Source organism: Panonychus citri, unplaced genomic scaffold (genome assembly GCF_014898815.1).
Source record: "Panonychus citri isolate SS breed McGregor unplaced genomic scaffold, ASM1489881v1 Contig00028, whole genome shotgun sequence".
Taxonomy (NCBI): domain Eukaryota; kingdom Metazoa; phylum Arthropoda; class Arachnida; order Trombidiformes; family Tetranychidae; genus Panonychus; species Panonychus citri.
Genome location: NW_026515433.1, coordinates 399,931 through 418,457, shown reverse-complemented (window position 1 = coordinate 418,457; position 18,527 = coordinate 399,931). Strand labels below are relative to the sequence as shown.

Genomic DNA, 18,527 nt, shown 5'->3' with positions numbered 1-18,527 from the left:
AAATCACATGTTAATGTTTAGGGACCATCACATCAGTGCGTTAATCAGTTTCTCAAAGTGAACCAAACTATTAAAACTTTAGTTATTTGAATCATAAACGAGATTGAATTGACTGAAAAGATTACAGGTCACATTCTCTTGGGCAGTAATTAAATGATCTCGTTTGAAATTAAGTTGACTAATTAAAACACTGGAAGTCTCTGTTTGAATTTGCTGGTCAATTTTGGGAAAAACGAAAAAAATTCTGAATGAAAATGAAAACTCATACATGTATTTTCATGATTAGTTTTGGATCGATCGTTGTGATAAACATGGCCGATTGTACCTCGAATTTGAGATGAATCGTCGATAGAAAAGCATATACAGTTTGGAAAAGGGTTGAACTGGTTGTCAACATTTAATTAGTTCCACTTTCTTTTCGATCAATTGTTTTAATACACAATGAGAGAAAAATTAAATTAGCAATTTATAAATTAGCTAGAATACAGAGAAAGAAAGAGAGAAATTAATTAATTTGTTGACTCAATAATATTAATGATAAGTAGTAGCGGGAAAGTAAAGGTTGATTGATACAAAGAAAAAGAGAAGATACAAAAAAATTAGCATCATTAGTGATTAGTTAATTGTTAACAATTAATTATAGGCTTTCGCCATCTTTTTCCGTTTCCAATTGGAAGGGACTAATCCGGCCTCTCGAAGTCTCTGTTTGTCCTGAAGAATCGACTTCAGTCGAGATAAAATCTGAGGCGAAGCTCCAGTCCCTCGACGAACGTGTTTCCCCATCAATGGCCGAGAAGTGCGTCGATTATTATTAGAACAATTAACACCATTGATAATTAAATCGTTACAATTATCAGAGGCAGGGGAATGAATTGATGTTTGATGATCATCGGCTTCAGTGGAATCAGTACAATCACCATTCAAGTTAATTGTGTTTCCATTGTTTTTAATATTTTCATTTTCGTTTTCGTTTTCATCATCCTCATCATCGTCCTCATCTTCATCATGATTATGATTGTAACTATGGTTGTGATTATGATTGTGATTGTGGTTGTGATTGTGATTATGATTGTAGCTGTGATTGTTGTGGTTGCTGTTACCGTTGCCGTTGCTGTTGTGATTATGATTATGGTTATTGTTCACCTGATTGTGGTGATTAGTGTCCTTACTATTGTTGTTGTTGTTTAAATTATCGGCATTTTTGTTGCTAATCAAGTTCTTAGTATTTAAATTGTTATTATTAAGCTTATTATTACTCTCGTTGTTGTTGTTATTATTTTCATTCCATTTTGATTGTTCAACAATTGTTGGGGGCGATGAAGATGATGAATCTAAATGAATTGGTGATTGTATTGGTGATTGAATTAGATGAATTGAATGGTTTAAATGATGATTAAGATGATGGTGATTTAGTGGAAGATGATGACGATCGTTGTGGTGATGGTGATGATGATTAAGGTGATGGTTGAGATGGTGATTTATGTGTTGATTAATATGATGATTTATTTGATTGTTTAGATGAGTCAAGTGTGAATGATGGTGATGATTATGAGTGTGGCTTGTGTGATGACCATTGGTAATTAGTAAATGATGAGTCGCATGCAAGTGATGGCGATGAGTTGAATCAGTTGGAGCTAAATCAAGGGGGTGGTCATGAGATGAAAGGTAAACTGGAGATGATTTAATTGGATTAAAACGTTTAACACTTAAATCCAATGGAACTTCCTCTTCAATTACGTTGTAATTAACTCGAGGTAAATTTTCATTGATGTAGAGACGGAATTTTGGCTTCATTTCAATTAAAAGAAACAAACTGTGAATAATTAAAGAAAAAGTTGACAAATTAAAATAAATTAAAATCGAAAGATAAATTAAAAACAATCAACAATCAGAGAGGCAATTATACTTCATGTTTAATGTTCTTGATCTCAAGAAAATATTGAGAAAAAGTTTATCAAAATAAGTCTATGGAAAAATTATTCGAATGATGAAGATGCGAAGATGATGAGAGAGTGAGAGAGTGAGAGAGTTAGTGAGTGAGTGAGTGAGTGAGCCGAAAGGCTGTAAAAAACACGTTCGATCTTCGCTCTCTTTTTTTTGCTCTCCTTAGCTTGGGCTTGAGCATTGATACAACCCGATCACTATGATAACGATGCAGAGAGAGAGAGAGAGAGAGAGAGAGAGAGAGAGAGAGAATTGAGGAAGATGATGATGAAAGAAGAAGGGATTGCCATCTACTCTTTGGTCCATCTTTCTACATGGGATTGGCCTGAAGGGGCAATAAAGAAAAGTAATAATATTGTCTAAAAAATGGGTCCGTTTTTTAAGCCACAAATGTGATTCTACCACTGGACTGGACTCTAGAGTGGACATTGAGTGAGTTAAGGAGAGGGAAGAGGAAGGAGGGAAATAGGAAGGTGAGAGAAGAAGGAGGCGGAGGAGGATGAAGTAAAAAAGTATAAAGAGGGAGCGAAGATGATGTTGTCTTGAAAGGAGTAAGAAAGAGAAGGAGAGTTAAAAAAGTAGCCTGAAAAGTGGCCTTAGTGGCCTTTAGAAGACCTTTTCCTCCATCTGTCCAGTGTGAAGGTGGTGATGGAGATCAACCTTAGGGGTTAACAACACTTACTCACTCACATAGATATTAAAAAGAGTGACCTAGTTACCAACCTTGGGATCGGTCGATAACTTTTCAGGATCAACTGTTTATGGTCATTGTACAGGACATTCAGTAAATAATAACAATAATAATAATAGGGAGTCGATGGGAGAGAGAGGAAAAGGATTGAGTGATTCTCATCATCATATTTGATTCGGATATTAATATAAAAAAACAGACGCTTGTGTCTGATGTCAAATGATGAGAAGGGTGGGGAACGGGGTGAGTGGGTGGTTGGTCTAAGGTTCGGCCGATCGCAGAGCGGGAGATAAAGGATGAAAAGCAATCGGACCCTTTCAACTCATCATCCTGTCGATGTGAATCCCTGTTACGAGATTACAAATAACTATTATGATTCATTATCATCATTGTTGTTGTTGTTTATTTGCTCTCATATTGATGATCACCTTTTCCTCTCCTTCTTGACCATTGGTCGATCCTCCACTCACGAAGATCAGCTTAACCCTCCCCAGACTTTGTGAGTTGTTATTTGCAATTATAACTCGCAATTAGTTTAGTGTCCACAGTGATCACAATTTCTTACAAAAGATTAAGTTAAATAATGATTCTAATTTCGAGGGAATTCCGATTCGAGAGATAATCACGCAATAGATTATCCAATTAAATAACGAATGGTCAGTTAGACTAAATGTCCGATTGAAGCATTTAAAAGGACAAGATGATTAAATTGCATCGAAAACTTTTAAAGAAGAAAATTGAAGTTTATGATCAAACTATTGATAAATTTTCACCAAAGATACGATCTAATTAAGACCAAATTTAGTAGTGATAATCAACTTGTAAGCTGAATAGATGATAGAGAAAATTGAATTGTTCGGTTAATCAAATTATATAACAATCGAGTCTGTAATCGATAAAAATTATGATAACTATTAAAATTACGATTTAAATTAAGTTAATTGTGTTTCTAATGATCTTCGTCCTTGAAATAATTGACAACGATTACAATTCTCGAGTAACAAAAGTTAATAAAACTTACGCATTGAAATCAAAGGTAATTAATGATTGATGACAATTTAAAAATCTCAACTCGATTTTCTGATATTCTTATTGTTGTTACTTGAAAAGGAAAAGTAACAACATGAATAAGGAAAAGAAAAGATATTTAGTTGCTTCATAATCTTCATCTTTTATTCATCTTCCCACATTTCCTCCTCCTCCTCATCCTCCTCCTGTCTTCTTCTTCTTATTCATCATTTTCGTCTTTAAATGATGAAAAGATGAAGCTTATGCATTGGATTGTATTATTTGTGACTCTCGGACCTTCCGGTTATGTCAGGGTTAAACAATCGTAAACAACAACAACAACAACAGCTGATTGCATATCCTCACCCACGTACCACCCCCACTACTACCATCAGCGTCATCTTCTTCTTCTTCTTCTTCTTCTTCTTCATCTTCTTCATCTTCTTTATCACCCTCATCCTCATCCTCATCACCTCCTACTACTCCTCCACTTTATTATACATAATAAGTTATCCACCAAGGGTGGGAGAGGCTCTTTCATCACATTGGATACAAAAGGAAAACTGAACAATTGTAAAAAACTCATGCGACACTTTTGACCAACTCGACAACAGCCAATGACCAATGACCAATGATCATTGGTCATTTTCTCTGATCATCATCAACAATCAAATAAACAATTCAATTTACTTTTCCTTTTCTTTTCCTCTTTATAATCTTTCAACTTTTTTTCCATTCAAAAAAAAGACTTGCATAAGTTTCTTCGTTCTTCCGGTTTTACAATTCAATACAATTCGATTCATTTTTTGTTAACTCTCCTTCTTTTTTTAATAACAATCAACAACTAAATCAAACCAACAGCCAATATAATTCACTTCAAAATTGACAGAATGAAAAAAGTTCAATATGAAAGTGCACCAACTTAAAGGTAACTTTCATTTCCGTCTTTCCCGATTTCAGATCAATAATCGTCATCGAAACATGATTAACATTTCATCGTTAATCAATATGGAAATGAAATTAAACTTTAAGCCTTTCACTTCAATTGTATTGTTGCTACTCTGATGAAGTTAATTTAATTCATTTATTATTAGAATTGCTCATCTACAACTAACTACAATTGAATAAACTGTTGATACTTATTTTAAGGTTTAACTTTTTTTGCTTTTTTAATTCAATTAACTTAACACTAAAAGACAATCAAGTTAATCAAAAACCAAAACAATCAAAAGAAGATGAAACTAAATAAAAATAACGATCAAATTGTGTAACAATTTATTTCTGTGATTTTAAATCATTAAATTTGATCGTTCAATTTGTTTTTTTCATACAAATTTCACATTAATACACAAATGCATTAATTGTTGTTTACTAGATTTTAATTTCAAATGCAATTAATTGATTTCCAATTTGTGACCCACTTTCCTGATCGAGTCTAATGTAAGAACTGAAAAACTTTCACTTCTTCCCAATTGAAATAAAAAATTAAAAAAACTCAAAACCCGGAAGAACTTTAATCAAACTTAATTGTGTTGTTAATAAGCTGATTAAAGAAAAAAGTTAAATTGCAATTAAAGGCAAATAATTTAGTGTGAAACATTCAAACATGGTTACAGATCCAATCTGTCACAAACAATAAAGATGATCAATAATTAAAAACCAATCAAAGTGTAGTTGTAACAATTTAACTGATAATCTAAACCATTTTTGGTTTATTATTGAAGAAAAGATAAAAAAAACTTTTCTTTGTTACTTTTAGTTTTATGTTGAGCTTTCAAAAGGTAATAAAGACTTTAGAAACTCAGCCAATCCTATATACGAGGTCAATCAATTGGTCAGTCGTCAACTGGACACTACAAAGCAACAAAGAGCCAGTAACTTAACCAGGTAACTGTAAATGGTTATAAATGGTAAATCCATTTACCGTTACCTGGTTGTGTTGGGATAATAAAAAATACTGTTATCCTTTTCTTGTTGCTCTCTTGCCTTTAGTTTTACCGTTAACTTTACAAAACTCAAGATCTTTGGATAATAAACAAATAATTGTTAAGAAAAAGCTCGAAAAGTACTTTCTTATTCAATTAGAACCAATTCTAAATCATTTTAATTGACGTTTAGTAAACTGATTAGACAAAAGGTATTCTGTCAATGATGCAATTGTAGCGATGGAATTTAAAAGTTAATTAGTTCCAGTGACCTAAAGTTATCTAAGGTTCGATAGATTGTCGATAATTATACAAGGAAAGTAGAAGATAATTGTTGCCAATATTGATTGTTTGATGTTTAGAATGAATTTAAACTTGATTACTTACCGTTGGTGTTAATTGTTGCTATTGATTGGTGATGTGTACTACAGTGTTTTTGTTGATTGGTCAGCTTAGTTTGAATTGTATTGATTAGTTAATCCAGGCCATGGTTTTGAATTGTAATTAAAAGAAAGAAAAACAAACAAAAGGAACAAGCATAATCATTCATTAGGATTAATTTAGTATTAATTATTAAATTAGAAATAATAATCAATCAAAATCAACAATCAATCCATCAGAGATTATTAAGCAATTATACTTATTTCTTGTATTTGACAATTTGGTCTCTCAATCAGCAATTAGCAATCAATTTGGTGAGATGAACAAAGTAACAAAAAGTGTAATCCGAATTGATGAACTTGACAATTTTTGTAATTATTAAATCCATTAATTGTAATCAATACACACAAGAATACAAGAGCAGATTAAATTATAATCACAGAGAGATCACAATATTGAAGCACCAATTTGCAAATTGTATTCCAATTAATTTAATTGTCGATGATTTTTGGAAGAATCAGATTATGGATTATGTTGATTCTAATCACACAAGATCCCTCTCCCTCTCTCTCTCTCCCTTTCCTCCCTTGGATGAAATTGATGAGGATGATACAGATGAAGAAGATGAAGATGATGATGATGATGACAAAGACAATGAAGAAAGAGAGGGAGAGATGTGGAAAATGAAAAAGTTCCTATGCAAAAATGTTCATAACATGAGAAAAATTAACGGAAAATAAACGAAAAAATATTCTTCTTCTCTTTACGATTACAATTACGAACTAAAGTTCGAAAAGTGACCTGGGGGAAGTTGAGAGACTCACTAATCATCATCATCGTCGTTTCTCCTCCTCATTCAAAAAACATACACAAAAAGAAAGAGAAGATAAATAAAAGTGAAAGAAATAAAGAGAGAGAGAGAGAGTAACTACAATCGAAGCCGTGAATCGCATCAGGAAGTGTTATACAAATATTTTGGGCATTCCCGCTTCTTCCTCCTTTTATCATCATCTGAAAAAAGAGAGTGAAAGTGAAGAGGGAAGAAAGATGATGATGAGAGACCGAAGCGGGGGAGAAAAGCGAGAGTCTGTAAAAAGACTGGTTCGAATGCAGTTACTGTTCCAATTTAGGTCAAATTGAGCTAAAAAAGTTTCAGCGTTTTGATTCACCTAAACACAATCGTAAGGTAAGTAGATTAGACAGAAGAGAGAGAGAGAAAGAAGGAGGGAGAGAAAGAGGAAGACAGAAAAATGATGATGAGAGAGACACATTATTATTATTATTATATCATCATCATCATTATTATATTTGAATTGGCCTTGTTATTGTTGAAATGGACACGAATTGACTTTTATGTTGTGTTAATAATACAAATTTATATATAAAAAATTGTGATTCAGGGAAACTCCCAAAAAGTGAAAGCGTGGGGAGGGATTAATTTAAGATTATCACAATTTGTTAATTGTTGACGATTGAATCATATCAACCTAGGTTACTGGGTTATCCTCACAATCAACATTTCCGGTAACATCATCATTCAGTTTACATTATCATTATCATTTCAGTGTCCACTTTAACCACCTACAATGACCCTACTGTCAATATCATCACTATTAATATTTGATTTGATCAGAACAATTAAACTTAATCACAATTTAAATTTACATTCAAACTTTTGATTGTTCATTTCATTGTAAACTTTGTGTAATTATAATAAGTTACCAATTGATTTGATCATTTTGTCTTAATTGTTACTCCCTTTAATCAAATGAGTTATCAAACCATTTAAAGTTGATTAAGTTAATTCAGTTAAAAGTAGCAATCCTATTATTAGGTCAACCTACACACAAATTACTAATTGTTAATACATGTATGAAAATGACTCAACAAAATTTAAATATAAACAATTAAATTTTATATTTTTATACAATTGTGATCAAGTTAATTAACAGTTAACTCATCAGCCAACAATAGTAATCATTAGCAACTAATCAAAACTTTATGAAATTAAACAGTTTGGACCAATTAACATATTCGATATTGATTATCATCAAATTTTAATTCTTTCTTGTATTTACCGTTATCTTAATCTTAATCTCCCATTGTGTTAATCACTAATTAACTAATAGCTTCATTCGTTAAGGTAAAAGTAACTCTTTTCTGCTCTTCCATCATCATCATCATCAGTAAATCATCTTAATTAAAGTTGATAATCAACCAATCTATAAATACAATTGAGTTAATTGTAACCGGAAACAAATGAATCAAAACTTTTTCCTAATCAAAAGTAATAAAATAAATTGTAATCATTAAGCTTTTCCAATTGTAATCACAGATTAACACTTTAATTAACTGGAACTTTAGAAAAGTAGAAAAAAATAAGTGTCCTTGATTTAATTTGGTAACAACAATTAAATCAATCTGATAAATTATCGACTATAATGATTATCAAGTTAATTAGCTGTTAGTGATACAATTGGAAAACTAATCATAATCAAGAGTAATAACAATTAATGATAGAATACAAGAAGTAAATAGTTTGCAGCTTAAAGCAATTGATAAGAATAAGAAATTGGATTAACTGAACTAAAGATAACTCGTCGTCGTCGATTATATAATTAGTTGATTATAATTAGGTAAAAATATATAACTTATTTAAATACAAGGCCTTGGCCTGATCATAATAATAAATATAATTGTCGACTGGTTGATTCGTTACAATTTATTGATTCTCTTCCGGTTTAATCATAAGAAGAAACAAAAATTGAAAGGAAAAACTGAAGAAAAACAAAACTGGTTAGTGTTTATTATTAAGCTTATGACGATGAAGATGAAAAGGTTTCGATGAAAAGACTTTCTTTTCCTCTTTTATCTTCTTTCTTTCACTTCTTTCTTTATCATCATTCTAATCATTGGCCTTATTCAGGTCACTTTTGGAACGGAACGAAAGTGAACACGGAAGCCTTTCTTTTCCTTTCTTTTCCTTTAGTTACCAAACTAAAACTTATGAATCTTTTCTCGTTTTTTGGGTTTTGTTTATATTTGATGCTTTTCACTTTCTACTTATTGATAACTAAAGGTAAAGATTATTATTATTAACTATTAATTAACTTCCTGATCTTCCCTTAAAGGCTGAAACCAAACCTAATTATTATCGAGTTAATCAAGGAATTACAATGTCAAGATGAGAATTAATCAGATTGATTAGAGATTCATTTTTGTTCTTGTTACTTTTTCCCATTCAACCTTATTTTCACTCTTGTTTATTTTTTTGTTCATTGTGAAGATTTAATAACAATTCAATTGTTATCATGATTACAATTCAACTCAGTCTTTTGAATTATGATTTATCTTACTTTCTGCTCTCTTCCGGTAACAATTTAGCTTTACAATTAAATTTTGACAGCATAATCTAATTCCCATTAGATGAATACACTTATGGTAAAAAATTGGTTTCAGGAAGGTTACGTTAAGAAAAACAAACAATTAACATTTATTTTGATTTCTTTTAATTGATAAACTGTCTTAATTATTCATATTCATATATCATCTTAACAATTGCAACAACAATCAACAATCATGGGTTTGTATTGATATTATTTTATGAATAAAATTGATTGATGAACTTTATCTCAGCCTATTGTAGTTGGTTTTATAATTGGTGAAGGGTAGAAAATCATGAAATCCTCAAGCTTTCATCTTCATCACTATCATGATTTGGAAACTTGATTCATTTAAAAACATTTTCTAATTTTCTTTAATTTTCTATTTAAATTTTGTTTAAGTTCTAACAATTAGTTAATTGTGCCTATGATTAAGCTTAAAGCTTTTTCTTTTTTCTATTCAACAATTTAACTTTGTTTAATTCCTCCACAACTATAATTGTAACCTCATTGTTATAATTAACCAATACGCTTAATTAGTATCCCTAATTAACAATTGAATTAATTATAATTAACGAATCCTGATTGTTAAAACCAATCAGATTTAACCAAAAATTGATTTTATATCTAAAGATATAATTTTGATTCCGATTCTTAATTGTTACAATTTACAAATTTCCTTAATTGTAAAACCCAAATCTCTTGAACTTAAGTTACCAAAATTTGGTCACCAAAGAAAGAGACCCGTTTTTCCCTTTCTTTTCCTCTTTCTTTTCCCTTTCTTTTATTTTTTCATCTTTAGTACTAATAAGCCTACAAGCTTATCTTCAAGTTCATTTTTTATCTTTAACCAAAAACTCAACCACAAGTCTCACTTTGTCGAGACATAAGAGTTACATTATAACCTTTACCTTTATCTCATCATTAAGAGATTAATTTGTTTTCCCTTTCTTTAATTGTGAAACCCCTTTTTTCTTTGTTCTCTGTTCCTATTAGAACAAGATTTTTCCTCTTTCTCTTCAGTAATGTTTTAACATTCAAATAGTTAACTTACTCGATTAAAATTTCTTTTCACAAAAACGTGTTAATCTCAATTCCATCCATCAATCTGAATTATTCAGAAATTCTAATTTTCTCCATCTTCTCAATCAATTCAAGAGAATTAAGTTAAATAGTGAAAACGAAGACACTTAAGTGAGTCTAGATTTGAGTGCTCTTGTTATTCAGTGATCCTAAACGAATCTGTTATCGGTTTTGTGGGACCGAAAATCTTCCTTCCGAAGTCTAGAGACTTTTCCGAGTTCCAACTCAAATCCATCCATCGATCTAAAAGTGATCATCAACCCCCTCATCTCAAATCTAACCCCACAAATTGGCGACCTAGGCAGGATTGCAGAATTTCTAAGTGCTTCCCTTTTCTTTACCGAATCTCAGATTCATTGTGCTTTTGTTTTCTCTCTTCTTTTTCTGAACCCTCTTGAGTTTTTCTCCAATCTCCATCATGCCCCCTAAACGTGGAAGAATCGCTGCAATCACTCGTGTTGCTAATGCCCGCGCTGCGAAAGCTGCGAAAGCTTCTCGACCTCGCCCCACCCCAACTCTCTCTCAACCTGAACAATCAGAGGACGAAACTATTGTTCCTCAATCACCTCAATCCATCTTTACTCCGGTCAACCCGCGACCACCAACTCGTGTGTCCACTGTGATTCACACCCAAAAATCTCTCAGAGATCTTTCATTTAATGAAGTTCTCGACCTCTTTCATCTGTGGAAAGCTCCAATTCCACTCAGATCTTTAGCTACGAAAAAGCTAATCGACATCGTGTCAACCCATCTCCTTCTTCTCGACGGTGAAACTGCTTCATCTGAAGAAATCCTGAACATCCTCGTAGAGGAAATAAAAAATCAACAAATTCCAAATTGGATTTTGGAATTCAGATCCCAAAGCATCTCCGAATGCGAAATTCAACTCTTCTTAAAAAATATTGGAAGAGATGATGAGACAATTTTTAATTTAACTCATCCAGAACTTTATGCACTTCCTCTTCCCCTTGGTGTGCTTAATAAAATTAAGAATATTCTAAATTCTTTTGGTGCTCATATTAGTGAGCCATCACCTCCATCCATCAATCCAACAGTCAGTTCGAATGACAATCTCACCCCTGCTACTTTCTTCGAGTTGATGAAACAACTGAAGACTGACCCTCATGTTCCTGAGTTCCGATCAGGAGAGGACCAATATTCATGGTTGGTTAAAACCAAAGATCGATTGTCCAAGGAAAACGTGGACGATGAAACCCGATTACGACTTCTCCAAAAGTCTATGGCGCATGAAATTAAAACAAGTGCTGCTGGTCTCGAAGAAATTACCGACTACAACGAGTACGTAAATTCCCTCTTCGAAAAATTGAAGACCCCCGAGAGTCAATATAGTGCCGACTTCGAGCTGAGAAATTGTCGGTACAATCCCGAATTTCATCCCGAAAAATTTTTCTCTGATATGAGAAGATTAATTACCAAAGCGTTTGGTCCAACTAATGATTCCCTCTTTCTCAATCTCGTTCTCCAACATATCCCCCGATATATTAGAGACGATATATATACCTTAGGTATAAATGATGATAAAACTCGAATTTATAATCATTTGACTCGAATTCATTTTGATTATAAAAATAATCAAAATAAACAAAAAGTTTCTAAAAATCTCCCAACTAAAAATGTTAGTAATCAGGATAGAAGTTCCGTTGCTAAATTGTTAAAGAATAACAATACCTTCCCTCCCTCGAATCCTAATTATAAAAAGCGTCAGGATTCATCGGCATCTAAAGATGCAAAATTTTGCAATTATTGCAAAGGTGACGATCACACGATCGAAAATTGTTCGAAACTCGCTTACCGTAAAGCTCAAGAAGCTGCAGGCATCAAACCTCCTTATCAAGGTAAAAATCAAGGTTATGGTCGACAACCATTTAACCCTCAACCCGCGGCTCATACTAATCTTGCTACCCTAATTCAGCATGATCAACCAGTCCCTCAAATTCAATTACCTCCCCAACAAGTAAACACTCTCGCTCCCATTTCCCAAGTCCTAACTAATCCAAACCCGTTCGAAAATAGACCCCCGTCTCCCCCCGAACCAATCCAAAGTGGACTTAGAGGAAATGTTGGATTTGCAATATCGAAAGATATTAAGCAAATCTCTCAAGTTGGAAATACTGCAATTTCTCATATGCCTCAAGTTAACTTAACTCTCTGCTTGCCCGATAAATCCCGAGTCCAAGAAGGTAAAGTGTTGGTAGATACTGGCGCATCCGCTTGTGTAATTGATGCTGGTCTCGCTAATTATCTTCAGGCTCACATCATCAAGGTAAACAGAAGTTTGAAAGGTATTGCTTCTGGTGTGTATGTTGATTCTCTTGGATTTGCATATGCAATCTTCAAGCATAATGGAATGGACGAATCCCGCATCATCAAGTTCCAAATTTGCGAAAAATTTGAACCCGTTTTTCTGCTTGGTAATGCTTTCCTTCATGTTTATTACATGAAAATTTTCTCTGATGGAAATGAATATAATATTTCTGTTAAAGAAACTCCCAATTCTCCTGAATTAAGTAACCCTGATTTCTATTTCCGATTCTGTACCCCCGATGAAACTGATTTCATCATTGAAACTTCTATTAAAGTTACTGGTAATGCTGCTTCTGATTATATCTTGGATTCTAATCCAGTTCCCTCAACTCATTCGAACAATCAAACTCCCTCAACAATTAATAATTCCTCGAATCTTCAAATTCATCATCCAAATTTAACAACAATTAACCTTCCCTCTAATAATGAAAAAGAAAATTCCAAAAACTTTTCGGAACAATCACTAATTGCGCGATGCATGTTAGTTAGTGAAAAAGAACTCAATGAATATAAAATTCAACCCTTCATCGAAAAAATTAAGTCAAGGATTAACCCTGATTTAAATCAATCTCAACAACAAGAACTTCTTGAACTTTTTGAAAGTTATCAAGATATTTTTTCAAAACATAAGAACGATCTTGGTTTCGTTCCATCTTCTGTGTGTTCAGTGAAAATCGATCTTGAAGATCAAATAATTCCCTATCAAAAACCATATAGTTGTAACATTCATCGTCGTGGTGTCTTTCGTGAAATAATCAATGATATGATTGATCATGATTTAATCGAACCTTCGGACGCACTTGGAGGTGCACCTTGTCTCCTCGTCCCTCGATCTGATGGTTCATATCGGATGGTTACCGATTACCGATTACTTAATCGACTCACCAAAATCCCTCGACATCCAATGCCACGAATCGACGACTGTCTGGAAGTCGTTCGAGGTGGAAAATTTTTCAATCTCTTTGACTTGGCCCAAGGTTACCATCAAATAGAGTTGCCTCCTTCCGAAAGAGAAAAAACCGCATTTGTCACCCCGGATGGTAAGTACCAATACAAGCGACTCCCCATGGGACTTGCCGGTGCTCCGTTCATTTTCAACGCTTCATGAACAAGGTTCTAGAAGGACTCCAATATGTTAACTGTATTGGGTACTTCGATGACATTCCCATCGTTGGTACAACTTTTGAAGAGTTAATCGCCAATACAAAACTTGTAATGGATCGTCTGCGAAAATATAACCTAAAGGTTAAACCCGAGAAGTGCCACTTCGGTCAAACCGAAATTCTCTTGTTAGGTCACTTAGTTTCAGGTGATGGAATTCGACCTGATCCTAAAAAGGTTCAAGCCTTAGTCAACCTCCGATACCCCAAAACAGTTCGTGAATTGCAATCCCTCCTAGGTTGCTACAACTATTTCTCCCGTTACATCAAAAACTATTCCTCAATAGCTGCACCACTTTATCGTTTAATTTCAAAAGAACGAAAATTCAAAATTCTCCCTGCTGATAAACAAGCCCTCGATTCTCTGAAATCATCCCTAATCAATACTACGCTATTGGTTCATTTCAACCCTAAACTCCGTCGAAAAATTTCCGTCGATGCATCTGATGTTGCCGTTGGTGGAATCCTATTACAGGAAGACGACAAATCCGAAGATTTTAACCCGGATAATCCCATAGAAACAGTTACCCACTGGCTTCCAATTTCATTTTTCTCCCAAAAATTACTCAAACACCAACTACACTACAGTGTAAGTGAAAAAGAACTTCTTGCTATTCTCGTTGGCGTATATAAGTACAGCCATTATCTCGATGGTGAACATTTTCTGATCGAGACCGACCATCATGCTCTTTGTCAACTCCCAAAGATCAACTTTAAAAGTTCCCGTTTACAAAGATGGTCTATTATGTTAGCCTCATATAACTTTAAAGTTATATATAAAAAAGGATCAACCCATCCCCCTGATTGTTTCTCCCGTTATCAGTCCGAATGGGACCATAGAAAAACTATCGACCCTGAGGAAGAATTTCTGGACAAAATTTTCCTTAATGAATATGTCGAAGAACCTTCATGTCATCACTCTTATGATATCGGACTCAATCTCATCAACATCTCCTTTGAATCACCTCTACTTGATTATGAACAAATCAAGGAACCTCCACTCATCTTATATTCACTCTCATCTGAAATCGCTCATCTTCAACCTCAATCAAAATCAACTCCTAATGAATTTTCTTCATGGAAAGAAAAAGTTAGAACATCCCAACAAAATAATCCCGATGTTCAATCCATCATTTCTCAACTATCCAATCCTAATTCGATCGCTTCGAAACGATATGTTCTTAGAGACAATTTACTCTATCGAAAAGATTCTCGAACTCCTTTTGGAACTAGATTAGTTATCGACCCTGAGATCTTAATAGAGATATTTAAATTAGAACATGAATCAACTTTAGGTGGACATTTCGGTACAGAGAAAACCTATCTGAATATCGCTCGACGATTTTGGTGTAAATTTCTGTATGACGAAGTCAAAAAGTTGTGTGAAAATTGTTTAATTTGCAATTTAGCGAAACCCTCGAACGTGATTTACGTTGATCCCTCGGCAAAGCCAATCCCTCAAGAAATTTTCCAGCGCTTCGAACTTGATGTGCAAGGCCCCATCAATATTGGTAATTCTAAGAAATATATCTTAGTAATTGTTGATGTTCTCTCCCGCTTCGTATATGCGAAGATGACCTTAAATCAAACGGCTTCAACCGTAATCAATTTTCTCTCTCCCTTCTTTCATCTCTTTGGTTTTCCTACTCATATTCAGACTGATTTAGGAACTAATTTCACTTCTGATGAATTCTCAAAGTTTCTGGACAAACATGGAATTGTTCATGACACTAGTACCCCTTACCACCCGCAATCCCAAGGTATTGTGGAAAGGTGCAATCGTACCATCGCTGAAAGATTACGCGCTTACGTTTTTACTAAAGTGATATTAATCATCTTGTCGCCATTTTCATCACAAGTTTAAGTGCTTCCGGTCACCAGACTAAAAGTGATTTACTTGACTCTCTTCATCTTAATCATCTTCAACTTAATTATCATCTAATTAATCATCAACAATTAAAAAAGCTAAATTCGCCCACTACCCAAATGGATAAAAACGCTTCTCCCTCATCATCACCTATCAGTGTACCAGTTCCTCTTGATAATCGCCGTGCTACTGCTCATCTATTAAAATCTCTTTGTGGATACGAAAGTGATCCCGATTGTTGGTACATTCCCGGACCAATTGTGAAAACTGTTCAACCCAAATTTCCGTGTCACGAACTCACCTCATCTCCTAAGAGAAATTCTGAACTGAAAAGTGTTAAATTCGATTCACCAATTGTTCAACAACCATCCAACCTCAAGCGATCAATTTCGATCGAATCATTAGATTCCCTCTCATCACCAAATCCGAAACAAATTAGAAAAGTTTCCCTGAGAAATCCAATGGAGGAAGAAAAAGGTAAGGTCATGATTAAGTCTAATTCTCAGTGTTTCATGCCATCCACTTCCTATCCGAACAAATATCCAAAACCAGGTGAATACCCAAAAACTTATCCTAATGAAATTCCAGCTCCTCTCCCGTTAGAACTTCCTTCTCATGTTTCTATTGAGAAATATAATCAGGTTAGATCTTTAGTTCTAATGAAAAATCAAAACTTCAAAAATATTCGAGAAAAATATAATCGAATGATTAGAGAAAAGTTATTTCTGAATCTTTACCAAGATGAAGAAATTCATTCAATTGCTCTGCCGAAAATACCTAAAGGTATATCCAAATGTTCGGTTGTTCATGAGCAATTAGATTCATTTATTGATGAAATTCGTTGTTTCTTTTGTGAACAAGTTGCCCTAATCCCCCTCGAGTGCGATTTCTGCAAGCATTGGTATTGCACCAAATGCATCATTTTCATCCAAAATTTAATTGCTGTTCTAAAATTGACCCCACCATCTAAGCCGAACAAATTTATTTGTCTCAACCCAACTTGTTTAAAAACTTTCGCTTCGCTTGATGAGTACCCAACTTACAGTTCGATTTCTTATTCGAAGACTTATGTAAATTATCGTAACTGTAAATTCATTTGTCGTTTTACTCTTTGCTCCAAACAAGTTAGTCCCAATTTATTATTCGAACACGAATCAAAGTGTCGCTTAGGCTTATTTAGGGAAGAAGTTGATTTGAAATCAATTTCAGTTTTTCATCATGGTTCCTCTGTAAAGGAACTTTCTACAATCAATCCTAAGAGATTAATTAGTTTTATTCCTCCCCATGTTAAACTCGCACCTCAGCCTCAGATTTCTTACTCTACCCATGAGTTTAATTTCGAACAGAAATTCGAGTTATACGCTTGTCTCTTAGTCCAGAAAGAAGAAAATCCCGACGACCCACTTCTATCAGATACCAACATTCGTTCCCATGCGAACTTGAGATTAGGTTTCTGGGAAAGTTTTAACAAGTCGAAGGAACCAACTCTCCCTCTCTCAGAGAACGAAGAGTTTGTTCGTACAATTGGTTTTCCCTCCGTTGTACCTTATCCTCCCGCTCCCTCTCGACCTCGAACTACTTGGTCATCTAATAGTAAAAGAAACTCAGTCCCTCAATACCTCCTAAATGATTCGGAAGAATGGCTGAAACTCACTGCAGGAAAAGCTAATCGTGATCTTCCTCTCTCACCCATCGGTTTATCTCCCGATGCTGGTGAACCAATTAACCCTTTTACGGCCATCAACCCCTTTCATCGACTAAAAGACGATGAACAAAAAGAAATTAAAAATAAAATTAAAGAAATGTTTCCCTCCATGCGAGAATTGGTCACTTTTGATCAACCGCCGGCTATCAACCCACAAAGACTCGAATATCGAGCCAATCGAAAAAACAAAGCCGCTATTATTTTCAACTCGCTGGTCGATCAACAAGTAGAAGAACTTTCTTCTCACCATCAAGAACTTTTAAAAGAATGTATAAGTGAACATCCTGATCCATCGAATATCTACTCAATCAACGCGGCGTATGTTCGAATTGAAAGATTCACCGCCGAAGGAAATAGAAAAATCATTCCACATCCAGTATGGATCGTAATCATCGATGGAAACATGAACGTCGTTTACGAAACCCTCGTTCATTATAAGAACATTAATTACATGGATACCCAATTCCATGGTTTAAAGAAAGAAAATTTAAAGTTCGCTAAACACTTAGCTTCAGTCCGAGATCAAGTTCTTTGTTATTTGGCCTGTGCTAAGCAGATAGTCGGTGCTGGTCTAATCTCTCTATTAAATTGCATCCAACTTACTCCCCCTGAAATAGACCTTCTTCGCCCGAAATTAAGAGATGTCACCATTTACTTTTCTCCCTACCGAACATCTCCAGCATCACTCTCTCTCCTCGCCTTCATTCTCTTCAGTGGTTATACAATTAGAGCCCAATCACACTCACCCTCGATCGAAGCTCTCACTGCAATGAGAATGTACATGTTTTTCTGGCAGGAAATCGAACAAAAAGTCAAATCCACCGGACGTGGAATTCACAATCAATCAATTCATCTTTATGTAAGAAACGATAAAGTTTCTTATCTTCATAAAAGATTCAGTCAATTGGTGGAATCCAAGAAAGCCAAATGGCCAGTTGATTGGTCTTATTTTCATCATCATCAATCCGCCCCTGAATACAATTCTTTTAATTGTGTTTCACCCGCTCCTTCACCTTCATCATCAACATCATGTTCATCTTCGAGTGAACCTTTAC

At 34.2% G+C, this 18,527-nt stretch overlaps 1 protein-coding gene across 1 annotated transcript; it reads right to left on the bottom strand.

Moving 5' to 3' along the window:
* Nucleotides 1–361: 361 nt before the first annotated feature.
* Nucleotides 362–7,110, bottom strand: LOC128397073 (GATA zinc finger domain-containing protein 14-like). The gene is made up of 2 exons (XM_053357743.1): nucleotides 5,956–7,110; nucleotides 362–1,813 (listed from the first exon to the last, which is right to left on the bottom strand). The coding sequence occupies exon 2, from the start codon at nucleotides 1,792–1,794 to the stop codon at nucleotides 634–636; it is 1,161 nt and encodes a 386-aa protein (XP_053213718.1). The 5' UTR covers nucleotides 1,795–1,813; nucleotides 5,956–7,110; the 3' UTR covers nucleotides 362–633.
* Nucleotides 7,111–18,527: the final 11,417 nt, after the last annotated feature.